Raw genomic sequence first — 27,192 nt, forward strand, 5'->3', positions numbered from 1 at the left:
GGAGCCTGTACTGTATGGGGGTACAGAGGGAAGGGGAGGAGCCTGCATTGTATGGGGGCACAGAGAGGAGTGGTGGAAAGCCTGTACTGTATGGGGGCACAGAGTGGAGGGGAGAGCCTGTTCAGTATGAGGGCACAGAGGGGAGGGGGGGGGGCTGCACTGTATGGTGGCACAGAGAGAATGAGGTAGAGCCTATACTGTATGGGGGCACAGAGAGAAGGATGGAGAGCCTGTAATGTATGAGGGCACAGAGGGGAGGGGGAGCCTGTACTGTATGGGGGCACAGAGGGGAGGGGGAGCCTGTACTGTATGGGGGCACAGAGGGGAGGGGGAGCCTGTACTGTATGAGGGCACAGAGAGGGGTGAGAGCCTGTTCTGTATGGGGACACAGAGAGAGGGGCGGGGGAAGCCTGTATGGCAAAGAGGGGGAGGGGGAAGCCATTCCCTGTATTCATCTTGAAAATGTATATATTCTCTCTCCATGTCAGCATGTTTTTCCTGGTGTGCTGCTAGTAATGTGCTAAGAACTCTGAAGAAGAAGACGGTAAAACTGGCACTTCAGGTGTTCTTTCATTTCTGCACAAATGTAAAAATACGATTGCTATAGGCAGGGAAGGTGCATCACAGTAGCAACTGCTACTAAATCCATGACATGGCATAACCATTATCTTGCTCTAGGATCAATTACTGTCCAACTATGTGTGAACTCCATGGCCCCATACTAGTGAGTTGGTGCAGCACAAGAAAAGTCTTGAATATGGGAGGTTCCGATTATGGAAGATGTTAGCCAAATTATGATGGTAGACAAATAATGCGCATGTGGTAGTCTAGGGAACGTGTTATGTCGGTCAATGATGAGGGTAGTATCCCTGTTGTGTCACCTGGCTGAGTGATGCAACCCCGAATTTCTTGGTAGACCCCACAAATTTCAAATAAAGCTGTTCCCCTTACATAAAACCTATGGACAAGCTTCGATGCGACACTTGTAAAAGCGCATCCAGGAGTGGTTCCCCTGACTTAACAGGTGAGGCACTGGTAACACGACCTGAGGTAAAACGAAACCATTGTGTTCGCTACCAAGTTCTTCTATACCTTCCATTCACTACTTCCTCTTTTTTAAGTGACATGGCGACTTTTCTGAAGAATACATTTTGACTTAACACAAGGCTATAGCCTTGGACTTGCATGTGGACAGGACTAGTAAACTTCTGTGGACTATATTTAGAAGGTAAGCTTGAATTTAGCTTGACCTAGGCTCACTATTGCAGAGTGCAGAGCTCCTACCCGTTCAGGGTGTTTTTTTTGTGCTGAATAGACCCTTAACGGGTCGGAGCACAACTGACACCTCTGGTTCTGACGGATCCCATTGACTTGAATATGGTCTGTCGGGTGTTCAGTATTTTACAGAAGTTGAGTGGAGAAAAAAGATCAGACATGCAGTATTTTTTTTTTTCCTGTCCTTCTAAAAAGAAAGCTGAGTGACAGAGCTTTCTTTAGCGGAGCACAGTTGCACTGTGTATGGAGCCTAACTAAAGAAAACTAGAACCACCTCTTCCGAGACTAAGTGGGTAATATTGAGACATCTATTGTAGCTTTGACTAGAAGCTTTACATGTGATTAAATTGTGCTCTCTTCACAGTTTGCAAATGCAATGCAAGACAATTTTAGCAAAACTTTAACCCTCTACTTACTTTAAAAAACTTAGTATATGCATGTTTTACCAGAATACAGGAAAATACATATGCAATGTAGAAAATACACCCGCAGAACTTCAGACGCACATTTACTGTCCAACAAACCTTATTATAGCTCAACCACCTTCGTGGCTGGGGACTCATTGGCTATATGTAAGGTGTAAAACAGAAATAATGTCAGCTGTCTGGCCCATTTCATGGATGTATGATTTTATGAAGACTTAATAAAAGCTATGTTTTAGAGCAGTGGTCTTCAAACTGTGACCCACTAGATGTTGCTAAACTACAACTCCCAGCATGCCTGGTAATGCACAGGTGTCTCTCTCGTTGGATTCCTGGTAAAATATATTCTGCTGTCAGGGCTGGTTCTGCCTATAGGCAAAATAGGCAGCCACCTAGAGTGCCCTCTTGATGGGGGGCGCTGCTCTGCCTGCTGCAACAAAGTTAATAGCCAGTCAGCATCCAAAGCACCCACCGCTCATCCGAAGCACCTGCCCAGCCAGCACCACTGTCGCATCCCTCCCCCCCCCCCCCATAATAATCTGCATTCTTTAGCAGTGCCGCCTTCGAGGCCAGACATGCAGGTCAGATACGTCCGGCATCCTGTGCCTCCATACATCTGCCCCATGAGGAGGAGGTTTGTTACAGTGTGTCACCCCAGTAGAAAGGTGCGTGTCAAAGGGCGAAGCCAATGGGTGGAGTCAAGGGGCAGCAAAATTAGCTTTCGCCTAGGCTGGCAAACATGCTTGCACCAGCCGCATTTTACTATGCAGAAAATGATGAGAGAGGTGCAGCACTATGAAGTGCTTTGTAAGGCTGGATTCATATATGTCCGGCATCTGGCATAGGTGAATTCAGCCTAGATGTTGATGCAACTGATGCCACAACTGATGGCAAAGTGCATCATTTGTCATCAGGTGTATGGCATCTGACTTCCATTGTTCCAGTGTTGAAGCATTGGTGTAGCAGTCAGAAACGACTGGAGAGTTACTGTAAGGTTACGTTCACACTGATGACTACCTTCGGCATATGCACAAGAAAACGCCTGACACATATGCCACATGGACACATAAGGGGGAGATTTATCAAAACCTGTGTAGAGGAAGTGGTGCAGTTGCCCATAGCAACCAATCTTTTTTTTTAACCCCTTAAGGACTCAGGGTTTTTCCGTTTTTGCACTTTCGTTTTTTCCTCCTTACCTTTTAAAATCATGACCCTTTCAATTTTCCACCTAAAAATCCATATTATGGCTTATTTTTTGCGTCACCAATTCTACTTTGCAGTGACATCAGTAATTTTACCCAAAAATTCATGACGAAACAGAAAAAAAAAATCATTGTGCGACAAAATCGAAGAAAAAACGCCATTTTGTAACTTTTGGGGGCTTCCGTTTCTACGTAGTGCATATTTCGGTAAAAATGACACCTTATCATTATTCTGTAGGTCCATACAGTTAAAATGATACCCTACTTATATAGGTTTAATTTTGTTGTACTTCTAGAAAAAATCATAACTACAGGAAAATTTATACGTTTAAAAATGTCATCTTCTGACCCCTATAACTTTTTTATTTTTCCACGTACAGGGCGGTATGAGGGCTAATTTTTTGCGCCGTGATCTGAAGTTTTTTTGGTATGATTTTTGTTTTGATCAGACTTTTTGATCACTTTTTATTCATTTTTTAATGGTATAAAAAGTGCCCAAAATACGCTTTTTAGGACGTTGGAATTTTTTTGCGCGTACGCCATTGACTGTGCGGTTTAATTAACAATATATTTTTATAGTTCGGACATTTACGCACGAGGCGATACCACATATGTTTATTTTTATTTACACTGTTTTATTTTTTTTATGGGAAAATGGGAGTGATTCAAACTTTTATTAGGGAAGGGGTTAAATGACCTTTATTAACACTTTTTGTTACTTTTTTTTGCAGTGTTATAGCTCCCATAGGGACCTATAACACTGCACACACTGATCTCCTATGCTGATCACTGGCGTGTATTAACACGCCTGTGATCAGCGTTATCGGCTCTTGACTGCTCCTGCCTGGATCTCAGGCACGGAGCAGTCATTCGTCGATCGGACACCGAGGAGGCAGGTAAGGGCCCTCCCGGTGTCCTGTAAGCTGTTTGGGACGCCGGGGAGAAATCGCCCCCCGGCGGTCCCGAACAGCCCGACTGACTAGCCGGGATACTTTCACTTTCGCTTTAGAAGGGTCGCGATCGCGGCGATGTGTGGTATTAGCCGCGGGTCCCGGCCGTTGATGAGCGCCGGGACCGACACGATGTGATGCGGGGTCATATCGCGGGAGCCGGCGCAGGACGTAAATATACGTCCTGCGTCGTTAAAGAAGCATGTGAAAAATGAAAGATGCAATCTTATTGGTTGCTATTGGCAACTGCACCACTCTTCCTCTACACAGGTTTTGATAAATCTCCTCCATAGGCCCTATTCACCAAGCAGGAGCCAAAAGAGTGTACTGGGATACTTTTTTCCCCCTTTGTCGGAAACATTTTTACAAACATTGTTGAAATTGCTTACATATCTATTAATGAGTTTTGCATTGAGAAGCCTCCGCCCCCAGTGCTTAAAAGTACTGAAATAATTATTCAAATTATATTTAATTTATGTTCTTTATGAACACAAGATTTTATTGAGCTGGGCTCAATGTGGGGAATATACTATGACTGGCGTTTCATTTATGTTAATCCAAAGTTTGTTGGAGGGAAATGAAACAGAACTTTTACAATACGTGTAATTTGCACCATATTTTACACCAATTTCGGGCAAATAGTATGGTAAATTATGCTGTCTACATGCCTTGTCCTCACCCACTATCCCTTCCCATTTTTCTAATCTCTTTTAATAGATAAAAGAAGTTTTATATGCTCCAGCTCTATAATAACCTACAGTCTTAAGTGCTTTTCCTAATAATTTTAATGAGATTTGTAATAGATTATTAACAGTATTTCTCTAGATTTTTCCCTCAGCTCCTAAAGAAATGTGTTAAATATTATCTATTTATAGAACTAATTTAGAAGGCATATATATTAAATGGCCACTGTCAGATCCAAAAACTTTTACTGATTAAAATTAAAGACCTTTTATAATATGGTTGTTTAAATTTATTTTATTTTATATTTAATCATGAAAATGGTCCCTGAAAATCCCACCACAAGGATTCCCCATTCCTACTGGGACACTAACCAGTCCGGTAGCAGCATCCGGCTTGTCCATGAATCATGGACAAGAGATGACTCATGGACAAGGCTGCATGAGCAGATGCACCAATCACCTCGCACGACCACAAGGGAAGGACAACACGCCCCCCCCTCCCACCACACATCAATCACCTTCCACCACCACAAGGGAGGGACACGCCACCCTCCCACCACACATCAATGACCCCGCACCACCACAAGGGAGGGACACGCCACCCTCCCACCACACATGAATGACCCCGCACCACCACAAGGGAGGGACACGCCACCCTCCCACCACACATCAATGACCCTGCACCACCACAAGTGAGGGATGCACCCCTTTCCCCTCAAGAGAGTTCTAACACTTTGAGCTAATGAAAAGAGGTATTTTTATTATAAAATGAGGTGATAGAGGCAGAAAGATTAGATTTACACGACCAAGATTCAATACATTTTTTGTTGGATCTGACAGGTACAATTTAATAATTAAGAGGAAAAAACACCCGGTATTATGTAGGATCACAGCCATTTCTGTTCTAGTAATTCTGGACTTTATCAAAGTGATTCTGTAAAAAATTATCAGCTTCTTACTTTTTAGTTTCAAAGTAAGAATTTTTTTTATTGAAACAAAAGATCAGTACAAAAGTACAGAACATCCATAATATAAAACAACAATGGGAAAACAGTGACGCACACCAGTGCAATATGGTCAATGAAGCGAGATCAGCTTCTTACTTTCTATTATATGACCTGTGCAAATATAAAAAAGAAATGTTATTTGTCCAAGGGGATATTTTATACTGTACTGTACACATTGACTTCAAATATTGACTGAAGTCATGTGAAAAATGTTTACACATAGACTAAGCACTTACATAGTAGGTTACATGTAGGTTATTATTAATAATTATATTACATTACTTTCAGTTTTAAAGGGGTACTCCGCCCCTAGACATCTTATCCCCTATCCAAAGGATAGGGGATAAGATGTCAGATCGCCGGGGTCCCACTGCTGGGGACCCCGGGGATCGCTGCTGCGGCACCCCGCCATCATTACTGCACAGAGCGAGTTCGCTCTGCACGTAATGATGGGCAATACAGGGGTCGGAGCATTGTTACGTCACGGCTCCGCCCCTCGTGACGTCACGGCCCGCCCCCCGTCAATATAAGTCTATGGGAGGGGGCGTGACGGTCGTCACGCCCCCTGCCATAGACTTGCATTAAGGGGACGGGCCGTGATGTCATGAGGGGCGGAGCATTGATGTCACGCTGCTCCTGCCCCTGTATCGCCCGTCATTACGCACAGAGCGAACTCGCTCTGTGCAGTAATGATGACGGGGTGCCGCAGTGGCGATCCCCGGAGTCCCCAGCAGCGGCACCGCGGCGATCTAACATCTTATCCCCTATCCTTTGGATAGGGGATAAGATGCCAGGGGCGGAGTACCCCTTTAAGTCTTGTATTTTAACATATAATTGAACTATAAAATCTGCAATCTAGTATACTTGTTTGCTACCTAATACCCCAAATAATACCAAAAATTCCAGGGGCCACAATATTAAATTCAAGATCACTGCTATAAAACATATATACCTACAATATTATGCGTAGAAATGTCTGAAAAGTTGTCACCAACACAATGTTGTGTAAAAATTATCTAATTTTGTTTTGTTACATTTATTAAAAACAGCTGGCCCAACCAGTAAGGATACATCTGAGAGAGACCACATAAGCAATAAAGCAAAAGAAGCAGCAGTAGTTACCAGAGCATCAAAATCTACGTGTGCACCCCAACGTGCACGTTTCTAATCTTTCATCAGGGTTGAAGTCTAAATCAATCTCACTTCGCAATATACTCGAGCAGCCAATGGTGTAATGCATCCACACATGTAAAGAATTAAGATAATAACTGCTGACCCCTGCTGACAATGTGACGGTCCGGCCAGTCAACAGGAAGGGACATCGGGAATTAGTTGGCATTATGCATTAGAATGCAGCCATAAACCTTAATAAAAATGTCAAAATCTTCGGACCATGCAGGCATCAGTCTCATAACCAGCATGTTTACGCCACTCTCCGGAACACAGAGCAGGGAGGAGCAAGTGAGAAGGAATATTAGTGCACAGAGGGCATTTGTAGAATAAGGGCACAGAGGAAAGAATAAGCATGATATACATATTGCAAAATGCTTTAGCGAAAAAATCAGTTGAAAGTTGTAAACCAGGAGTTCACAAACTGTGCGCTATGGCACCTTGGGGAGCCATCAATGGCTGTCAAGGGTGCCACACCGCTGCTGGAAGAGCCGACTTGCAGTGCCCAAGGGCCCCATATCAGGAGCGCCTCATGCCAGCAGTAAAATCAAGCTGGTGGGCAGGTAAACAGCAGTGATGAAAGGCAGAGGCTAAAGCATCTACTTCCATTCACTGAAGCACTAACACTGCCACCTCCCGGGACATCCCATCCCCATTCCTTGCGTTCTTAATGGAGGCTATGAAAAAGTGGATGCCATACAGATATGCCAATGACATGACAAAAGATGACAAACAAAGATGAACACAGGAAATGGCCCTAATTCTCCCTAATTTTTCCCTAGATCGATCCCTTAAAGGGGTACTCCGGTGAAAAACAATTTTTTTTTTAAATCAACCGGTTACAGAAAGTTAAACAGATTTGTATATTAGGGTAGAAAAACAGACATGGTGCACATCTACAATCTTGTATAATGATCTGATTGCTTCTCAGCATAATATCAAAAACTAACAGGTTGTTAGTATACATTTTTGATCAAAAAGTACAAGCCCACTCGCCACGTCAAGGCCACCTATCCAGAGTGGGTCCCTAATGTCCCTAGCATAAAATGGCGCAGCACCGGGCGGCGACCACCACCGCCGCGACACAGGTGCCCACAGGGGGGAACGACCCACTGGCAGAGCGGCCCCAATGCCACTCAAACCAGTCTATGGGCCGCACCCCCCACCGCAGACACGGCGCCACGGCAGCAACGGACGCCGCACGGCACCACACCAGTGTGAACAAGGTGTAATGGCTCACTTAAGTTGTCAAACCAATCTAATTTGCTTTTATGAAGAGGTGAGTAGAAGCCTTGACAGAGGAATGGCTGTGGATGTAGTGTTTTTGGATTTTGCTAAGGCATTTGATACTGTCCCTCATAGACGTCTGACAGGTAAGTTAAGGTCTTTGGGTTTGGAAATTTTAGTTTGTAACTGGATTGAACACTGGCTCATGGATCGTACCCAGAGAGTGGTGGTCAATGATTCGTACTCTGATTGGTCCCCGGTTATTAGTGGTGTACCCCAAGGTTCTGTACTGGGCCCGCTGTTGTTTAATTTATTTATCAATGATATAGAGGATGGTATTAACAGCTCTGTTTCTATCTTTGCAGATGACACCAAGCTTTGTAGCACAGTACAGTCTATAGAGGATGTGTATAGGTTACAGGATGACTTGGATAGACTAAGTGTCTGGGCATCCACTTGGCAAATGAGGTTCAATGTGGATAAATGTAAAGTTATGCATCTGGGTACTAATAACCTGCATGCGTCGTATGTCTTAGGGGGGATTAAACTGGCAGAGTCACTGGTAGAGAAGGATCTGGGTGTACTTGTAGATCACAGACTACAGAATAGCATGCAATGTCAGGCTGCTGCTTCCAAAGCCGGCAGGATATTGTCATGTATCAAAAGAGGCATGGACTCAAGGGACAGGGACATAATACTCCCCCTTTATAAAGCATTGGTACGGCCTCACCTGGAATATGCTGTTCAGTTTTGGTCGCCTGTTCATAAAAGGGACACTGTGGAGCTGGAAAGGGTGCAGAGACGCGCGACTAAACTAATATGGGGCATGGAACATCTTAGCTACGAGGAGCGATGAAAGGAGTTACAATTGTTTAGTCTTGAGAAGAGACGTTTAAGGGGGGATATGATAAATGTATATAAGTATATAAATGGCCCATACAAAAAATATGGAGAAAAACTGTTCCAGGTTAAACCCCCCAAAGGACGAGGGGGCACTCCCTCCGTCTGGAGAAGAAAAAGTTTAGTCTCAAGGGGCGACACGCCTTCTTTACCATGAGAATTGTGAACTTATGGAACAGTCTACCTCAGGAACTGGTCACAGCAGGAAAAATTAACAGCTTTAAAACAGGATTAGATACATTGCTGGAACAAAATAACATTAATGCTTATGAAGAAATATAAAATCCCATCCCTTCCCCAATATCGCGCCACACCCCTACCCTTCAATTCCCTGGTTGAACTTGATGGACGTATGTCTTTTTTCGACCGTACTAACTATGTAACTATGTAAGGGTGGGTTCACACTAGGGGTGTGAATCGCCAATAATTTGGCGATTCGATTCGAATCGCGATACCAGGGTGGCGATTCGATATATCGCGATATATCGCGATACTGTCATGATGGCGATATATCGCGATATATCGCGATATTCCCTATTAAAAGCTTGGGAAAACTTATTCTACACATCAATACTACATTCACACAAAGATGTACTGTATTAAATATACATTTATTTTTTCTTAAGAACAATGAGGACTTACAAAGTCAAACAAGTGTTTAAGCAACAAACTCTTGTGCTTGCAGGATTTTTTTTCTTTTTTTTTATAACAAACCTAATACTTTTTGACAGCTTAGCTGAGGTTTGATACTAGATTTCACAAATAAATACAATTCTGTATAACATAAATAAAATACGAAGGCATGTGCCTTATAAATAAGGTTATTCCTTCCAGTATGTTTTTTACAAAAAAATAAAATAAAGTGCAATCCTGCTTTAATGCATTTTCAGAGTTAACATAAAGGCTACCAACTTCAACTGTTAAATGTTCCTTTAAGCTTTAAGGTGCAATATATAACAGTAGACAAACTCTACACTTAAAGGTGCAACAGCAAAATATCTGTTCAGTAACACAAAAGGCCAACGCCTGGAATAGCAGAGTATCCATAATCCTAGTCCTCACACATACGACTCTGCTATTCCAGGCGTTGGCCTTTGTTATACTGCACAGCTGTTTTGCTGTTGCACTGGTGTAGTGTTATTTTTTTATAGTTGCCTTACTGTACTACTAGCACAGTAAGAGTGGAGACAACTATATAAACTCTACACTAGTGTAATAGGAAAACAGCGGTGAGAGCATTAACACAAAAAAGGACAATGCCTGGAATAGCAGAGTATCTTCCTCACAGTACTAGCAAAGTGTTTTGTCTGCCCCCCTGCTACAAGTGACTGCAGAATAAGTACATACTAGACGTGGTACAAGTTAGACAACTATTATGAAACCCTAAACTTACAAGTGCAACAGCAAAACATTTGTGTGGAGTACCAGGAGTATAAGGCCATCGCCTGGAATAGCTCCTATGACATGACTATAAGTAAGTATAAAAGGATGGAACATGCAAGGTTTTTTTTTGCATTGTAATGTTATGTAATCTACTAAGATTCTTGTTGAGAAACACAAGCTGATCTACATGCCCAGCTATAAAGACACTTCTTTGTGCAGACACAATGTCTCCTGCAGTGGAGAAAACTCATTGGCCCAGATTTATCAAACTGTGTGAGAGAAAAAGTGGAGAGATTTCCCCCCAGCAGCCAATCACAGCTCAGCTTTCACTTTACCAGAGCTCGTTAGCTGAGCTGTGATTGGTTGCTGGGGGGAAATTTCTCTATTTTTTCTGTCACACAGTTTGATAAATCTGGGCCATTATGCGCAATATTCTAATCCTATGTGAGGAGGATACTCTGCTTCCAGGACTTTTTTTTTTTATACTGCACAGATGTTTAGCTGTTGCACTTTTAAGTGTAGATATTTACTTAATAGTTAGTTATTGATAACAGTAACACAACAATTATAAACTCTACACTTAAAAGTGCAACAGGCACAGCAAAACATCTGTGCAGTATAAAACAAAGGCCAACGCCTGGAATAGTAGAGTATCCTCCTCAAAAAGGTAGAGTACACTACAAAGTGTTTTGTCTGCATCCATGGTACAAGTGTTTCTGCAGAATATGTACATCTGTAGTAGACGTAGTAAGACAAGTTAGACAACTATTATAAAACCCTACACTGTTAAAAGTGCAACGTCAGCAAAACATGTTTGCAGTATAACAAACGCCAACGCCTGGAATAGCTCCTATGACATGACTACTATGACTAAAAGGATGGAACATGTGAGCTACTGAGCTTATTTTTTCTTCATCTTAAGATTCTTGTTGAGGAACACAAGCTGATCTACATGCCCAGCTTTAAGGACACTTCTTTGTGCAGACACAATGTCTCCTGCAGTGGAGAAAACTCGTTCTGCAGAGACACTTGTACCAGGGATGCAGAGGAAACACTTTGCTACTCTACCTATGTGAGGATACTCTGCAATGTGCTTCCTCCACCAGTCAAGAGGGTCATCACTGAGAGGCAAGGGGGTTTCATCTCTAAACATTCTAACTTCAGTTGCTGCAACATCATGTGCAGATTTTTGTGCTCGATGGTGTTTGTCAAAGGAAAAAGTTTGTCCAAGCAGCTCAGCCAATGCACATGATGCTCTGGGTTTCTTCATGGGTGGCTGGATGTTAGTTGCTGGTTGATTGTCTTCTTTGTCCTCCTCTTCTTCTTGCTGCTGAAAAACAAAAACAAGCAGTAATCAAATTGAAACTTAAGATATAAATAACATAATGTCAAACTCAATATTGCTTTGATGCCTTCACTCACCTACCATAGTAGAAGTAGTAGTTAGCTTTTGTATCTCAACCTCCACAGCTTCAGTCAGTCGTGCGTAGATGTCATCAGCCTCATCAGCAGGGAGGAAGGGTAGATTCTTGAACCGAGGGTCAACAGCTGATGCCATGTACAGGGTCTCCTTTTCATTTGCATATCTTTTTTTTTAGATCTTGTGCTATTGCTTCCTTAATATCCTTGACTGTATCTGAATCATCAGGACTTCGTTCAGTGCCCATGATGAGCTTGGCATGAAGTGGTGCAATCAGTGACAGTGTTGGCATGCTCTCCTCTGACATCACTAATGTGGCATCTTTCATAGGCTTCAGAGCTTTCAGGACCTCTTCTGCACATGTGATGTCTGACTCAGTCAATGTGAAGATATCCTTTTCATTTTTCCTGACCTCATTGGAAAGAAGTGCTGCACATATTGCTGGTTGCTGTTCTAAAAACCTCTCAGTCATGTCATAGGAGCTATTCCAGCGTGTAACGACATCTGTAATCAGCCTGTGCTTTGGTAGCTGGAGTTGGTCCTGTTTGAGATTTAGCTGGTGACTGGCTATTGCACTGCGCCTAAAAAAGCCAGTGACACGCCTAATTCTTCCAAGCAGTCTGGCCACTGATGGTAGTTTAAGTGCTTTCTGTGAGGCTAGGTTTAGGCTGTGAGCAAAACACTGAATGTGGCTAACCTGTGCAAGTCTAGCAGCCACAGCCATATTGGCAGCATTATCTGTGACGACAACGGGATCTTTAGCAGTCAAGCCCCATTCATCAAGAGCACCACGGAGCAAACCTGCAATGTTTTCGCCAGTGTGGCTGTCATATATGGCTCGCGTTTGCAGCACGTGTGAGACTAACTTCCACTCGCCCGTAATGTGATGAGCTGTTATGGTCACGTACGACTCGGTGCATCTGGAAGTCCAAGCATCACATGTCAAAGCCACTCTCCCGGCAGAACTCAGTTCCTCCAGCACAACCTACTTTACATCTTTGTACATCTTCGGTAAAGCGATGTCTGTGATGTATTGTCGGGAGGGTAGGGCGTAGCGGGGCTCCATCTCTTTCACCATAATCTGAAAGCCCTCGTTCTCCACCACACTAAGAGGGCGCAGGTTTTTGCAAATGAAATAGAGCACAGATTGTGTTATTCTTGTTGCACGAATCGAGCCTGGTGGAAACTTGGCAGTATTAGCTTGGTCAAGAGTCCTCTGAGAAGCGGGGGTAGTGGTACTAGCTGCTTGTTTTAAGTTTACCTCTATGTCGCCATGATGCCTGGCCATGTGGGCACGTAGGTTTGTCGTATTCCCGCAGTATTTGATTCTGGCCTCACATATTTTGCACACTGCATGGCTCTTGTCATACTCCTTACTCCCTGGTTTATTGTAGAATCCAAAATGAGTCCAAATGCCCGCCTTATAACTCCCCGGCGCGTCCCGAATCTCTTTTTCATTGCCAGCCATGTTGATGCAGCGTTCACTCTGCAGCAGCTACCGCGAGACTACAGACTCAGACCAAACAGGAAGGAGAACATACGCACTCACAGGACAACTCTCGCGGGATCTTGTTCTTTCTCAGCTGCGACTCGCAGCTGAGAAAGAACAAGATCCCGCGAGAGTTGTCCTGTGAGTGCATAGACTGCGTACGTTCTCCTTCCTGTTTGTTCTGAGTCTGTAGTCTCGCGGTAGCATGTTAATTATAATAATTTATTAAAAAAAAATCGATTCTCAGAATTTTAAAATCGATTCAGTATCGCGGAACAAAAAATCGCGATAATCGCGCAAATCGATTTTTTCTTACATCCCTAGTTCACACTACGTTTTCTCCCGTACAGGAGCGCATACGGCAGGGGGGAGCTAAAACCTCGCGCTCCCGTATGCCTTCGTATGCGCTCCCGTGTGTCATTCCTTTCAATGAGCCGGCCGGAGTGAAACGTTCGGTCCGGTCGGCTCATTTTTGCGCCGTATGCGCTTTTACGACCGGACCTCACACCGTGGTTGACCACAGTTTTAGGTCCGGGGGAAAAGCGCATACGGCGCAAAAATGAGCCGACCGGACCGAACGTTTCACTCCGGCCGGCTCATTGAAATGAATGACACACGGGAGCGCATACGAAGGCATACGGGAGCGCAAGGTTTTAGCTCCCCCCTGCCGTATGCGCTCCCGTATGGGAGAAAACGTAGTGTGAACCCAGCCTAACTTACCATGCACTCCCAGTCAGACTGGGAGGCGGCTAGGAAAGAAATGGCCCATGTCTAGCTAACTACTACTTATATAGGGTTGGGCTGAGGGGGTGGGGAAGAGTGCAGCACATGTTCAAACAAAAAAAAAAAAAGGAGGGGATAGAAATCACAGTGTGAATTCGGGTAGAAAAACAGACATGGTGCACATCTACAATCTTGTATAATGATCTGAATGCTTCTCAGCATAATATCAAAAACTAACAGGTTGTTAGTATACATTTTTTATCAAAAAGTACAAGCCCACTCGCCACGTCAAGGCCACCTATCCAGAGTGTGTCCCTAACGTCCCTAGCATAAAATGGCGCAGCATCGGGCGGCGACCACCACCGCCGCAACACCAATGCCCACAGGAGGGAACGACCCACCGGCAGAGCGGCCCCAATGCCACTCAAACCAGTCTATGGGCCGCAACACCCGCCCCCCCCCCCCCGCAGACACGGCGCCACGGCAGCAACGGACGCCGCACGGCACCACACCGGTGTGAACAAGGTGTAATGGCTCACTTACCATGCTCTCCCAGTCAGACTTGGAGGCTGCTAGGAAAGAAATGGTGGGGAAGAGTGCAGCACGTGTTCAAACAAAAAAAAAAAAAAAAGGAGGAGATAGAAATCACAGTGTGAATTCGGGTAGAAGAACAGACATGGTGCACATCTACAATCTCTATCCCCTCCTTTTTTTTTGTTTGAACATGTGCTGCACTCTTCCCGACCCCCTCAGCCCAACCCTATATGAGTAGTAGTTAGCTACACAAGGGCCATTTCTTTCCTAGTTGCCTCCCAGTCTGACTGGGAGAGCAAGGTAAGTGAGCTATTACACCTTGTTCACACTGGTGTGGTGCTGTGCGGCGTCCGTTGCTGCCGTGGCGCCGTGTCTGCGGGGAGGTGCGGCCCATTGACTGGCTTGAGTTGCATTGGGGCCACTCTGCCAGTGGGTCATTCCCCCCTGTGGGCACTGGTGTCACGGCGGTGGTGGTCGCCGCCCGGTGCTACGCCATTTTATGCTAGGGACGATAGGGACCCACTCAGAATAGGTGGCCTTGACGTGGCGAGTGGGCTTGTACTTTTTGATCAAAAATGTATACTAACAACCTGTTAGTTTTTGATATTATGCTGAGAAGCAATTGGATCATTGTGCAAGATTGTAGATGTGCACCATGTCTGTTTTTCTACCCGAATTCAGATTTGTAAATTACTTCTATTAAAAAATCTTATTCCTTCCAGCACTTATCAGCTGCTGTATGCTCTGGAGGAAGTTCTTTTCTTTTTAACCCCTTAAGGACCAAGGACGTACCGATATGTCCTGAGTCCTTTCCCTTACCATAACGCAGGGGCCACGGCGTGGCCCCGCGTCATAGCGGTCGGGCCCGGCACCTAGCAACGGCCGGGACCCGTGGCTAATAGCGCATGGCACTGATCGCAGTGCCGCGCGCTAACACTTTGGACGCTTCGTCTAAAGTGAAACGAAACTGCTGCCGGTTAGCTCAGGGAACTGTTCGGGATCGCTGCGGTGGAATCGCGGCATCCCGAACAGCTGTAGGACACGAGGAGGGTCTCTTACCTTGCCTCCATGCTGTCCGATCGCCAAATGCCTGCTCAGTGCCTGAGATCCAGGAATGAGCAATCAAGCGGCAGAATTATTGATCTATGTTATCCTATGGGATAATAAAGATCAATGTAAAAGTCAGTGTCTGCAGTGTTATAGTCCCCTATGGGAGCTTTAACCCCTTAAGGACTCAGGGTTTTTCCGTTTTTGCACTTTCGTTTTTTCCTCCTTACCTTTTAAAAATCATAACCCTTTCAATTTTCCACCTAAAAATCCATATTATGGCTTATTTTTTGTGTCGCCAATTCTACTTTGCAGTGACATTAGTCATTTTACCCAAAAATGCACGGCGAAACGGAAAAAAAAATCATTGTGCGACAAAATCAAAGAAAAAACGCCATTTTGTAACTTTTGGGGACTTCCGTTTCTACGCAGTGCATATTTCGGTAAAATTTACACCTTATCATTATTCTGTAGGTCCATACGGTTAAAATGATACCCTACTTATATAGGTTTGATTTTGTCGCACTTCTGGAAAAAATCATAACTACATGCAGGAAAATGTATACGTTTAAAAATGTAATCTTCTGACCCCTATAACTTTTTACTTTTCCACGTACAGGGCGGTTTGAGGACTCATTTTTTGTGCCGTGATCTGAAGTTTTTATCGGTATGATTTTTGTTTTGATCAGACTTTTTGATCACTTTTTATTCATTTTATAATGGTATAAAAAGTGACCAAAATACGCTTTTTTGGACTTTGGAATTTTTTTGCGCGTACGCCATTGACCGTGCGGTTTAATTAATGATATATTTTTATAGTTTGGACATTTACGCACGCGGCGATACCACATATGTTTATGTTTATTGTTTTATTTTTTTTATGGGAAAAGGGGGGTGATTCAAACTTTTATTAGGGAAGGGGTTAAATGACCTTTATTAACACTTTTCTTTAAAAAATTTTTTGCAGTGTTATAGGTCCCATAGGGACCTATAACACTGCGCACACTGATCATTTACACAGGTCACAGGCGTGTATTAACACGCCTGTGATCAGTGTTATCGGCGCTTGACTGCTCCTGCCTGGATCTCAGACACGGAGCAGTCATTCGCCGATCGGACACCGAGGAGGCAGGTAAGGGCCCTCCCGGTGTCCTGTCAGCTGTTCGGGACACCGCGATTTCACCGCGGCGGTCCCGAACAGCCCGACTGAGCAGCCCGGTCACTTTCACTTTCACTTTAGAAGCGGCGGTCAGCTTTGACTGCCGCTTCTAAAGGGTTAATACCGCACATCGCCACGATCGGCGATGTGTGGTATTAGCCGCGGGTCCCGGCCGTTGATGAGCGCCGGGACCGACGCGATATGATGCGGGATCGCGGCGCGATCCCGCTTCATATCGCGGGAGCCGGCGCAGGAGGTAAATATACGTCCTGCGTCGTTAAGGGGTTAACACTGCAAAAAAAAAGTGGAAAAAAAAAGTTAAAGGGGTATTCCAGGAAAAAAACTTCTTTTTATATATCAACTGGCTCCAGAAAGTTAAACAGATTTGTAAATTACTTCTATTAAAAAATCTTAATCATTCCAATAATTATTAGCTGCTGAAGTTCGGTTGTTGTTTTCTGTCTGTCAACAGTGCTCTCTGCTGACATCTCTGCTTGTCTCGGGAACTACACAGAGTAGAAGAAAGACTGTAAAAGACAAAGCGTAGGTACAAAAGACCCGATAATGATGCACTGGACACCTAATCCGTATAAACTCTGGCAGCGTGCTCAATCCAGAATTCAGTGTAGGACATGTAGAAGAAAGAACGAAGATGGCACTCACCACATCAGAGGTAATGGTAATGCTGTAATCTGCCGGTCACCGAAATAAAGCATTACCGTTACCTCTGATGTGGTGAGTGCCATCTTCGTTCTTTCTTCTACAGAGTAGAAGAGGTTTGCTATGGGGATTTGCTTCTACTCAACTTCAACTTCAGCAGCTCATAAGTACTGAAAGGACTAAGGTTTTTTAATAGAAGTAATTTAGAAATCTGTTTAACTTTCTGTAGCCAGTTGATAAATATAAAACAAAGTTTTTCCTGGATAACCCCTTTAGAAAAGATAATTTAACCCCTTCCCTAATAAAAGTTAGAATCATCCCCCTTTTCCCATTGAAAAAAAAACAGTGTAAATAAAAAATAAGAAACAAATGTGATATTGCTGCATGCGTTAATGTCCGAATTATAAAAATATATCAGTAATTAAACCACACGGTCAATGGCGTACGCGCAAAAAAATTCAAAAGTCCAAAATAGCGTATTTTTGGTCACTTTTTATATCACGAAAAAATGAATATAAAGCGATCGAAAAGTCTGATCAATACAAATATGGTATCGATCAAAACCAGATCATGGTGCGAAAAATGAGCCCTCATACTGACCCGTACGCGGAAAAATAAAAAAAGTTATAGGGGTCAGAAGATGACGTATACATTTTCCTGAAAAATGCTCGGTCATTAAGAGGTAAATTTCTTTCCAGTCTGACCACAGTGCTCTCTGCTGACACCTTTGTCCATGTCAGGAACTGTCCAGAGCAGGAGCAAATCCCCATAGCAAACCTATCCTGCTCTATCCTGACAGTTCCTGAGACAGACAGAGGTGTCAGCAGAGAGCACTGTCGTCAGACAGAAAAGAAAATAAATTTAAAAAGGAAAGAACTTCCTGTGGAGCATACAGCAGCTGATAAGTACTGGAAGGGTTAAGATTTAAAAATAAAAGTAATTTACAAATCTGTTTTTCTCCAGAGTACCCCTTTAAAGAAAAATTCTGGTGGGAGAGATTTTTTTTCTAACTATGGCCTTTGTGTGGTATCTAAAAAAAACAAAAAAAACATCTACTTAACTCCAGCGCTCCCACAGTGCCTCCAGTGTTCTACTCCGGTCCCCCAATGCGATCGTCCTCCTTCAGCAGTGTTGTGATTGTCGTCCCTGGAAAGCACCCAGGCTGAGTGAATCATAAATTCCCGGAATGCTTCTCTTCTTTTAAGCTAGGTTTCCACAAAGGTTTTTTTTTCAGTCAGAAGTGGATCCAGTAGTTTTTACTTTTTATTTCCCATTCCATTTTAATACGCTTCGGGCTTTGGCACAGAAAAAGCAGTGGTGGCAGTATTCCTAAAAACACCTGAAAAAAACCTGTGTGGAAATCTATCTTAATTGGGCACTGTCACCAACTTTATTTTTTGATGTTGTAGTACCGTATATACTCGAGTATAAGCCGAGTTTTTCAGCACGATTTTTCGTGCTGAAAACACCCCCCTCGGCTTATACTCGAGTGAACTCTCCACCCGCAGTGGTCTTCAACCTGCGGACCTCCAGAGGTTTCAAAACTACAACTCCCAGCAAGCCCGGGCAACCATCGGCTGTCCGGGCTTGCTGGGAGTTGTAGTTTTGAAACCTCCGGAGGTCCGCAGGTTGAAGACCACTGCGGCCTTCGACATCATCCAGCCCCCTCTCACCCCCCTTTAGTTCTGTACAGTACTCACCTCCGCTCGGCGCTGGTCCGGTGCTGCAGGACTGTCCGGAGAGGAGGTCGTCCGGTGGGATAGTGGTTCCGGGCTGCTATCTTCACCGAGGAGGCCTCTTCTAAGCGCTTCGGGCCCGGCCTCAGAATAGTCACGTTGCCTTGACGACGACGCAGAGGTACCAACGTTTCATTACCAACGTACTTCTGCGTCATCGTCCAGGCAACGCCTCTATTCCGGGCCCGCAGCTCGGAGAAGAGGCGCCCCCAGTGAAGATAGCAGCCCAGAACCACTATCCCACCGGACGACCTCCTCTCTGGACAGCCCTGCAGCATCGGACCAGCGCCGAGCGGAGGCGAGTACTGTACAGAACTAAAGGGGGTGAGAGGGGGCTGGAGGATGTCGAAGGCTGCAGTGGTCTTCAACCTGCGGACCTTCGGAGGTTTCAAAACTACAACTCCCAGCAAGCCCGGACAGCCGATGGCTGCCCGGGCTTGCTGGGAGTTGTAGTTTTGAAACCTCTGGAGGTTCGCAGGTTGAAAACCACTGAGGGCGGATGATGACAAGAGGATGATGAAGGGGGGGGTGTGGGATGATGAAGGGGGGTGGGGATGATGACAAGGGAATGATGAAGGGGGGGTGTGTGGGATGATTACAAGGGGATGATGAAGGGGGGGTGTGGGATGATTACAAGGGGATGATGACAAGGGGATGATGAAGGGGGGGTGTGGGATGATGACAAGGGGATGATGACAGGTGATGATGATGAGGGTCTGGATGATGACAGGCGGTGATGATGATGAGGATGTTAATGATGGGGGTCTGGATGATGACAGGGGGGGATAATGTATTTCCCACCCTAGGCTTATACTCGAGTCAATAACTTTTCCTGGGATTTTGGGTTGAAATTAGGGGCCTCGGCTTATACTCGGGTCGGCTTATACTCGAGTATATACGGTATGTACTACAACATATCTCTAATATACTTTTATTATTATTTTTTTTCATTAAAAAGGTTTAATTTACATTTAAAAACCGGCTACTGAAAAAGGACTGATTTTGGAGTGGCAATCAGTCCTTTTTCAGTTAGGCTGCACCCGCTCCCTGCCTGTCAATCAGACAGGCGGGAGCAAGCGCATTGGCTCCCCGGCCACTGGCTGGGAGGCCACTCCTCCCGCACATCGCCGCCGCCTCGTTGCCGCCGCTGTCCCTGCACGCCCGCTGCCGGAGGGAACGGGGTATGCGGGGCGGGGGGGGGGGGGGGAAGGAGGGAACGGGCTAGTGCCGTAGCAGGGGGAGGGGGGGGACGGGCTAGCAAAAAAAAAAAAAAATAGGATGGTGGGAGCTACCCTTTAAAAGAGATTACTGCAGCCATTGTAAGTACAGAGCAGCTTGAAACCACTACTTTAAAAACTGACCTCAGTTACACCTCACCAACAACCAGGGGAGCCTCCCAGTTTCAGTAGCACTCACTGGTATAGGTATGAGGGTCACATCTATAGAATTTGTAACCATTCTTATAAGAACAAACTATCAGCTGTATAACAGGAAAAGGGTTACATGTATAAATTATCTACATTAAGCACACATCGTTATTCACACAAATACTTTTTGCCCGTTTTTAATAAACCTTCACTTCCAATGTACAAAAAACACAGTAAAATAAAATATACTGGCCTAGACTTATCATTAAAGGGGTACTCCGCCCCTAGACATCTTTTTATCCCCTATCCCAAGGATAGGCGATAAGATGTCTGATGGCAGGGGTCCCGCTGCTGGGGTCTTGGCTGCGGCACCCCAGACATCCGGTGCACAGAGCGAACTTCGCAAAACGCTCTAAACGAATGATGGGTACAGCAGGGAGATCGCGGGGGTCCCCAGCGGCGATCCTTAGGATAGGGGATAAGATGTCTAGGGGTGGAGTACACCTTTAATTGCACCAGAAGTCTGCACCCGCAGAACAGGCTTATACCCTGTGCACCGCATTTATTATGTGTTTAAGAAACGTTTTGAGTAGCGTCCGACATTGGGGCATGGCTTCAGTAGAAGGGTGTTGCTTCTGGATAAAAGGGGCGTTGTTTATAATAGAACACTAGTATGCACCAAAATCATGTCCAAATAATACTGCAAGATTCTGGCACAATTTGAGTCAACTATTAGATGGTCTAAACCAGTGGTCTTCAACCTGCGGACCTCCAGATGTTGCAAAACTACAACTCCCAGCATGCCCGGACAGCCAACGGCTGTCCGGGCATGTTGGGAGTTGTAGTTTTGCAACATCTGGAGGTCCGCAGGTTGAAGACTACTGGTCTAAACTGTGCCAGGTTTATCAAACATAGTTACATAGTTAGAATTCGGGTAGAAAAACAGACATGGTGCACATCTACAATCTTGTATAATGATCTGATTGCTTCTCAGCATAATATCAAAAACTAACAGGTTGTTAGTATACATTTTTGATCAAAAAGTACAAGCCCACTCGCCACATCAAGGCCACCTATCCAGAGTGGGTCCCTAACGTCCCTAGCATAAAATGGCGCAGCACCGGGCGGCGACCACCACCGCCGTGACACCAGTGCCCACAGGGGGGGAACGACCCACCGGCAGAGCGGCCCCAATGCCACTCAAACCAGTCTATGGGCCGCACCCTCCCCCCGCAGACACGGCGCCGTGTCTGGGGGGGGGGGGGTTGTCGGTGGCCCATAGACTGGTTTGAGTGGCATTGGGGCCGCTCTGCCGGTGGGTCGTTCCCCCTTGTGGGCATTGGAGTCGTGGCGGTGGTGGTCGCCGCCCGGTGCTGCGCCATTTTATGCTAGGGACGTTAGGGACCCATTCTGAATAGGTGGCCTTGACGTGGCGAGTGGGCTTGTACTTTTTCATCAAAAATGTATACTAACAACCTGTTAGTTTTTGATATTATGCTGAGAAGCAATCAGATCATTATACAAGATTGTAGATGTGCGACCATGTCTGTTTTTCTACCCGAATTCACATAGTTACATAATGAGTACGGTCGAAAAAAGACATATGTCCATCAAGTTCAACCAGGGAATTAAGGGGTAGGGGTGTGGCGCGATATTGGGGAAGGGATGGGATTTTATATTTCTTCATAAGCATTAATGTTATTTTGTTCCAGGAATGTATCTAATCCTGTTTTAAAGCTGTTAATTTTTCCTGCGGTGACCAGTTCCTGAGGTAGACTGTTCCATAAGTTCACAGTTCTCATGGTAAAGAAGGCGTGTCGCCCCTTGAGACTAAACCTTTTCTTCTCCAGACGGAGGGAGTGCCCCCTCGTCACTTTATTTTTTGGCTCCTTGTTTTGGCTCCTTGTCCAACAAGGGGCGTGGCGTAGAAGAAAGGGGCATGGTCTGAAATGGGGTAAAAATTTGGCAATACTGACACAAAGAAACATGTAAGATAAGCTAGAAGATAGATAGTAAGATGTAAGATAGAGCTAAGATAATCTAAAAAGTGGTATAACGTTAGACAACTGATGCAGTATCTAAAGATGACCAGTAGAGGGCACTCATCACCATAGAATTAGAGTAAAACAATACTGCAATGTTGGAAACACTTGAAAACTAATTTTATAGGGATGTGAAGGTGCATGGTCACCTATTATTACTTCTTTGCACACTGATCTATTACCAAAATGTAATGCAAAGTTATCCATCAACCAAAATGTGTACAAATTCTGAATACAATGTTGCAAGAGCCTTTTGGACATATGTGCCTGGCACCCAATATTATGGAGACCTCTATGGCAGTCACATTGTTATGAGGGTATATTTAGATGACTATTGGGAACTTTTGGCAAGGGATTGGGACAGATAAAGGCTTTTTTGTGTTATTGAATGGCAAAAAAATAAGGCTGATAAGACTGATGGCACTTTTATTGATAGGGATGCTATGTGTGATAAACTCCAAAGATTCCACTGTTTGTATATTGATTTTTATTTGAGTTGCAGACTAAGAACATAATAGTGAAGAAAACTTGACTAAAGAAAACCGATGAGACTTCCATCTATCTAATACTGATGGCCTATTCTCAAGGTAAGCCATGAATTTTTTAAGGGAATCTGTCAGCTGCAATTCACATTCTAAACCGCCGACACTGTTTGATAGCTGCAAAAAGACATATTGTACCTTTGATATATCTCTCTGTGCTTTCAAAATGTACAAAGATGCTGGAAGGAGGTGTTTCCTAGCTCCTAAAAGTGCTGAGGACTGGAAGGTCTCCTTGCTGCCCCTCCCATCTCTGTCCCTGTTTGATTGACAGTCAGCTAGAAGCTGGGCCCTGTATCCAAACCTTGTACCTGCTCTGTGCATACAAATTGTGACTAAGGGTGTCCATTAGTGAAGAGTGGCAGGGGCCATATTTGAGTTTTCCGATATTTTGTGAATATATGGATGAGTATTCGTACTGTTTGCGAAATTCGCATATTCGCTATGTTCGTTCTCATTATTTTTCCATGCAAAAATTTGTCATGAAATTCGCATTGTGCACATGCGCAATTATATGTTTCACCTAAAAGAAGGGAGGGATCAGTGTCAAGTCTGGAAGTGCCGATATTTGCATAAGTTCGCATAAAAAATTTGCATAAAAAAAGAATATTCGGCATTATGAATATATATCACTATATTCTAAATATTCGCGAAATCAGGAAGTGCCGATATTCACAGAGAAAAATTTGCATTTCAAATATTTACGCTCAACACTAGTGTCCATAAGAGCTGCTGTGTAGTCAATCTTATATTGTAGAGCTTGGGACAAAACCAACTGCCCCAATGGAATTATATCAACTAAAACTTTCAGTGACTCACGAGTTGACAGTATCAAGGTGTGAGAGGAGTCTGTTTCTGCTTAGCCATGAAAAGCACCCTCTGAATCACTGACAAGGAAGGAAAAATATATGTAAGGCTAAGTTCACATGGAGTCCAGTCTGACCTGCTTTTGGGGCCGTTACGGAGCACATGGGACTCCATCGGGTCTCAAAGGATCCCATTGACTTGAGTCTGTTGGAGAACCGGTTGTTTACTGAAGCTTAGAGATCGCTCTTCCATTTTTAAAAGGCCTAAAAAAATGAAGGAAGCAACATGATTGGTTGCTATGGGCAACTGCTTTACTCTTTCTCTACAGAGGTTTTGATTAATTTCCCCCTTTGTGCTGTATGGGCACATGCACATACAGTTGAAAGCAGTTAGTGCATGTTAGGAATCACGGCAGGTGAACAGCAGGTGGTGGATCCTCTGGGCCTGTGTGGAAGGAGACTTGAGCCGTGCCCGGGAGCGGGGTCTAAGGTGCCACTGGTTTTCACCAGAGCCACACAGGTAGCTGGGGGGTGACCTGGCAGAGACTGGCAGGACGTGGCTGGCAGGAAGTGGCGGGATGACAGCAGGACAGGGCAGTAACACACGTAAAGGATAGGACAGAACAGGAACAGATACACAGACTCTGGGAAACAGGACTTCACTAAGGCTTAGTCAACCAAAGATCCGGCACAGGGAACAGGGAGGAGCAGATACTTATGGACAAGGGATAGGTGCAGACACTTAAATTAATTGGGTACTGGCCCTTTAAGAAACAGTGCTCCGGTGTGCGCGCACCCTAGGAGGCGGAGGCACGCACGCCGGAGCTGCGGGAACACCAGGGAGCAGAGACACAAGAAGGTGAGTGACGGGCTGAGAGTCACATGCAGGCGCGTCCCGCAGGGAGCGCTCACGGCTGGAGAGTCAGGCTGGAGCGCCACTGTAACAGTGCAAACCACAGGCAGAATCAGACTTGAGGCCTACACTGAGACCAGATTACTCTCTGCTCCTGATACTGGGCACAGGACCCATGGTACTCTTAATTCATCTCTCGGTACATGTTTTAGTTTTTCCTTCTTGTGTTTCAAAGTTTCATTAGTCTATGTATGAACGTAAACTTGCAGAAGTTGCGCTATCCTTTTCTACATTCTGTGTATCACAATTTTATTTAAAATGATAAATTACACTGAAAATGGAAAACCTCAGACTCAAGAAGAGTCATCCTCCGGTACTCAGGTGAGAAAAAGGCCCCTCTGTGAAGGAGGAAATCTCGAGGAAGCCATGACTGGAGAGTTGCACCTCCCTTGGGCTTAAAGGGGAATACTGTCATATACCATGGCAAAATATATCCATGTTGCAGGGTGATTGTTGTCATATACCATGGCAAAATATGTATTCATGTTGCATTTGGATTGCTTGTCATTCATTACTGGAGGTACATGGTCTGCCAAATTTCATCGGTATGCAGATTGTTAATTCCATTACACACCTATCTGCATCGCTGAACATTTCAAAGAATCCCTTCTGTTTGGTCTAACTGTCCGGAGACGACAATCTGAGCAATAGCATCCAGTGGCCAGTGGGGGGCAATTAATTCTCTTTTGATCAGGGCACCATGGAGCCTACATGTCTATCCAGCCTGGGTATAGGCGGGACTAACCCTAGCAGGGGGTTCATTAACACAGCTGTTCTATGACAGGAAAGGTTACACCTTCACAGCCAAGCAGACTCCAAGGCCTGATGTCAATAGATCAATTGATGAAGATGCCATATCTTCCAAATATGAAATATGGGGGGTCAGGGAAGTATGCTCGCAGCCCCTATCTTGTACGGTTAGATTCTCCATCATACTACCTTTAAAATGAGTCATCACATGACCCTTGTGTATTGATCCCTGGCCGAACTGTATGCACTGGGTAAATCATACAAAATAAGGGGGTTATGTCAGGTACCCCTAGAAAGAGGATTTGATGGAGAACCCAAATATAACAAAATTATGTGGGTGCCTGGCCCATGATAGAAGATAGAAGCCATTTTCTATTCTTTGGGCATAAAGGTATCATAAGGGAGTGGCAACATCTACCTCTCCTCCTTGTCCTGTCCAGGGGCTGAACATAGAGGTGTCACCTGTCCATAGCAGGGTATAAAACTGCAGACCTGGGGGGACTAGGCGCGCTTGCATGGGGGACAAGATCTAATTTTGGATGCCAGACGCCATTTCCTACCAGACCCCATGGATAGAACTCTCTAACTTTTGTAAGTAAGGACTCTATGATTTTTCCCTTTTTATTTTATTTTCTGTGTGGTGAAACTTTGTATTGTTAACATCTAATTTTACATGTACTGTGAATATTTTTCTTTCATAATAAATCATTAATTTATTAAGTACCGCCTTATGTCTGGTAAAACGGACGTACACTGTCCTTGGAGAGATTGAAGTTATAGTCTTAGATTTACCTGTCCGGCTACATTATAGATTTGGATTAACCTTTTTCCTGTTTTTTATATACTACTGGGGATAGTAGATTATATTTGGGAATTGTAGCATATCCAGATTGGATTGATAGCTTCCTGTCGGCTTAAAACAGGCAGGTGGTGGCAGCGATATCATTTAATTGGGTGGTGTAAGAGGGAATTTTTTATCATTATTTTCAGTCTAGGGTAGACAAATAGTGATTTTAGAGATAAGCCTACCACCCGCACGTCGCGGTTCATGACAAATACCGATATGTAACTTAGCACAGTTTAAGACTTTGCACATTTTGCATGATTTACAGACAATAAAATAACAAAAACAGACAACACATATACAAATATACTAAACCGGGTGTGAGAGAAATCTTGCTGGGATATCCATCTCCATATTGATGGCTAGGCAGGAGTTGCTTTTGTCCCTTACAGATCCAGGTCCACCTCTCAGGAAGGTCGGCCCTTGGTTAAAGATGTTGTCTAAAGCAGACAACCATTTCTCCCTGCTAGAACCTCCAAATTACACAAGGGTAGGGTAAAATACCATAGTCAAGCTCAAGGTCCGAAGGTGCATCCAAGATGGCACTGATCATAGCAGCGAGCCCTTGTTTTGTGGGATCTTCCATTATGACATAAGCGGTGGTCCTGTAGTTGTCATGGTTACTGCAGGTGCTTATTACTGATGCAGGCCTCATTCATTGGTCCCACAGTGGTCTGAAATATTAAGCTTTTAACAGCTGACATTGTACTTTACTACAGAAAATTGCACTGGTTACCAACACTTTTCCTCCTCCCATCCCTCTCAGACTGACAGCAGCATTTTGTATCCACAACAGACGGCAGACACTGAATTATGATGGCTGCAAAAGGAAACAGGAGGTGAGAGATCATCAGGCTCCTCTTTTACCTCCTCTGCAGTTCACTGTAGTGTCCAGATACCCCTGTAGAAGGAGCGCCCCCTGGGTGCAGGATCTGTGCACTTGG

General features: G+C 44.6%; 2 protein-coding genes across 6 annotated transcripts in view; both read right to left on the reverse strand.

Moving 5' to 3' along the window:
* Positions 1-26,986, reverse strand: part of LITAF (lipopolysaccharide induced TNF factor) — a 130,323-nt gene extending 103,337 nt beyond the window's left edge. The window contains exon 1 of one of the 3 annotated variants that reach the window (XM_056534320.1): positions 26,753-26,986. In XM_056534320.1, coding sequence (XP_056390295.1) covers positions 26,753-26,782 — 30 coding nt within the window. In that variant the 5' untranslated portion in view covers positions 26,783-26,986. The other 2 variants (XM_056534319.1, XM_056534324.1) reach the window with 2 other exon arrangements.
* On the reverse strand, positions 10,808-12,580 carry LOC130284204 (E3 SUMO-protein ligase ZBED1-like). 3 transcript variants are annotated; one of them, XR_008846945.1, is made up of 2 exons: positions 11,642-12,580; positions 10,808-11,546 (listed from the first exon to the last, which is right to left on the reverse strand). XR_008846945.1 is itself a non-coding variant. In XM_056534318.1 (2 exons), exons 1-2 carry the CDS (start codon positions 11,775-11,777, stop codon positions 11,121-11,123), a joined length of 561 nt encoding a protein of 186 aa, XP_056390293.1. In that variant the 5' UTR covers positions 11,778-12,580; the 3' UTR covers positions 10,808-11,120. The 3 variants fall into 3 exon arrangements, 1 of the variants encoding a protein (XP_056390293.1); XR_008846944.1 differs by having other exon boundaries at positions 10,808-11,549; XM_056534318.1 differs by having other exon boundaries at positions 10,808-11,549; positions 11,646-12,580.
* Positions 26,987-27,192: the final 206 nt, after the last annotated feature.

This window comes from Hyla sarda, chromosome 8, assembly GCF_029499605.1.
Source record: "Hyla sarda isolate aHylSar1 chromosome 8, aHylSar1.hap1, whole genome shotgun sequence".
NCBI classification, from domain to species: domain Eukaryota; kingdom Metazoa; phylum Chordata; class Amphibia; order Anura; family Hylidae; genus Hyla; species Hyla sarda.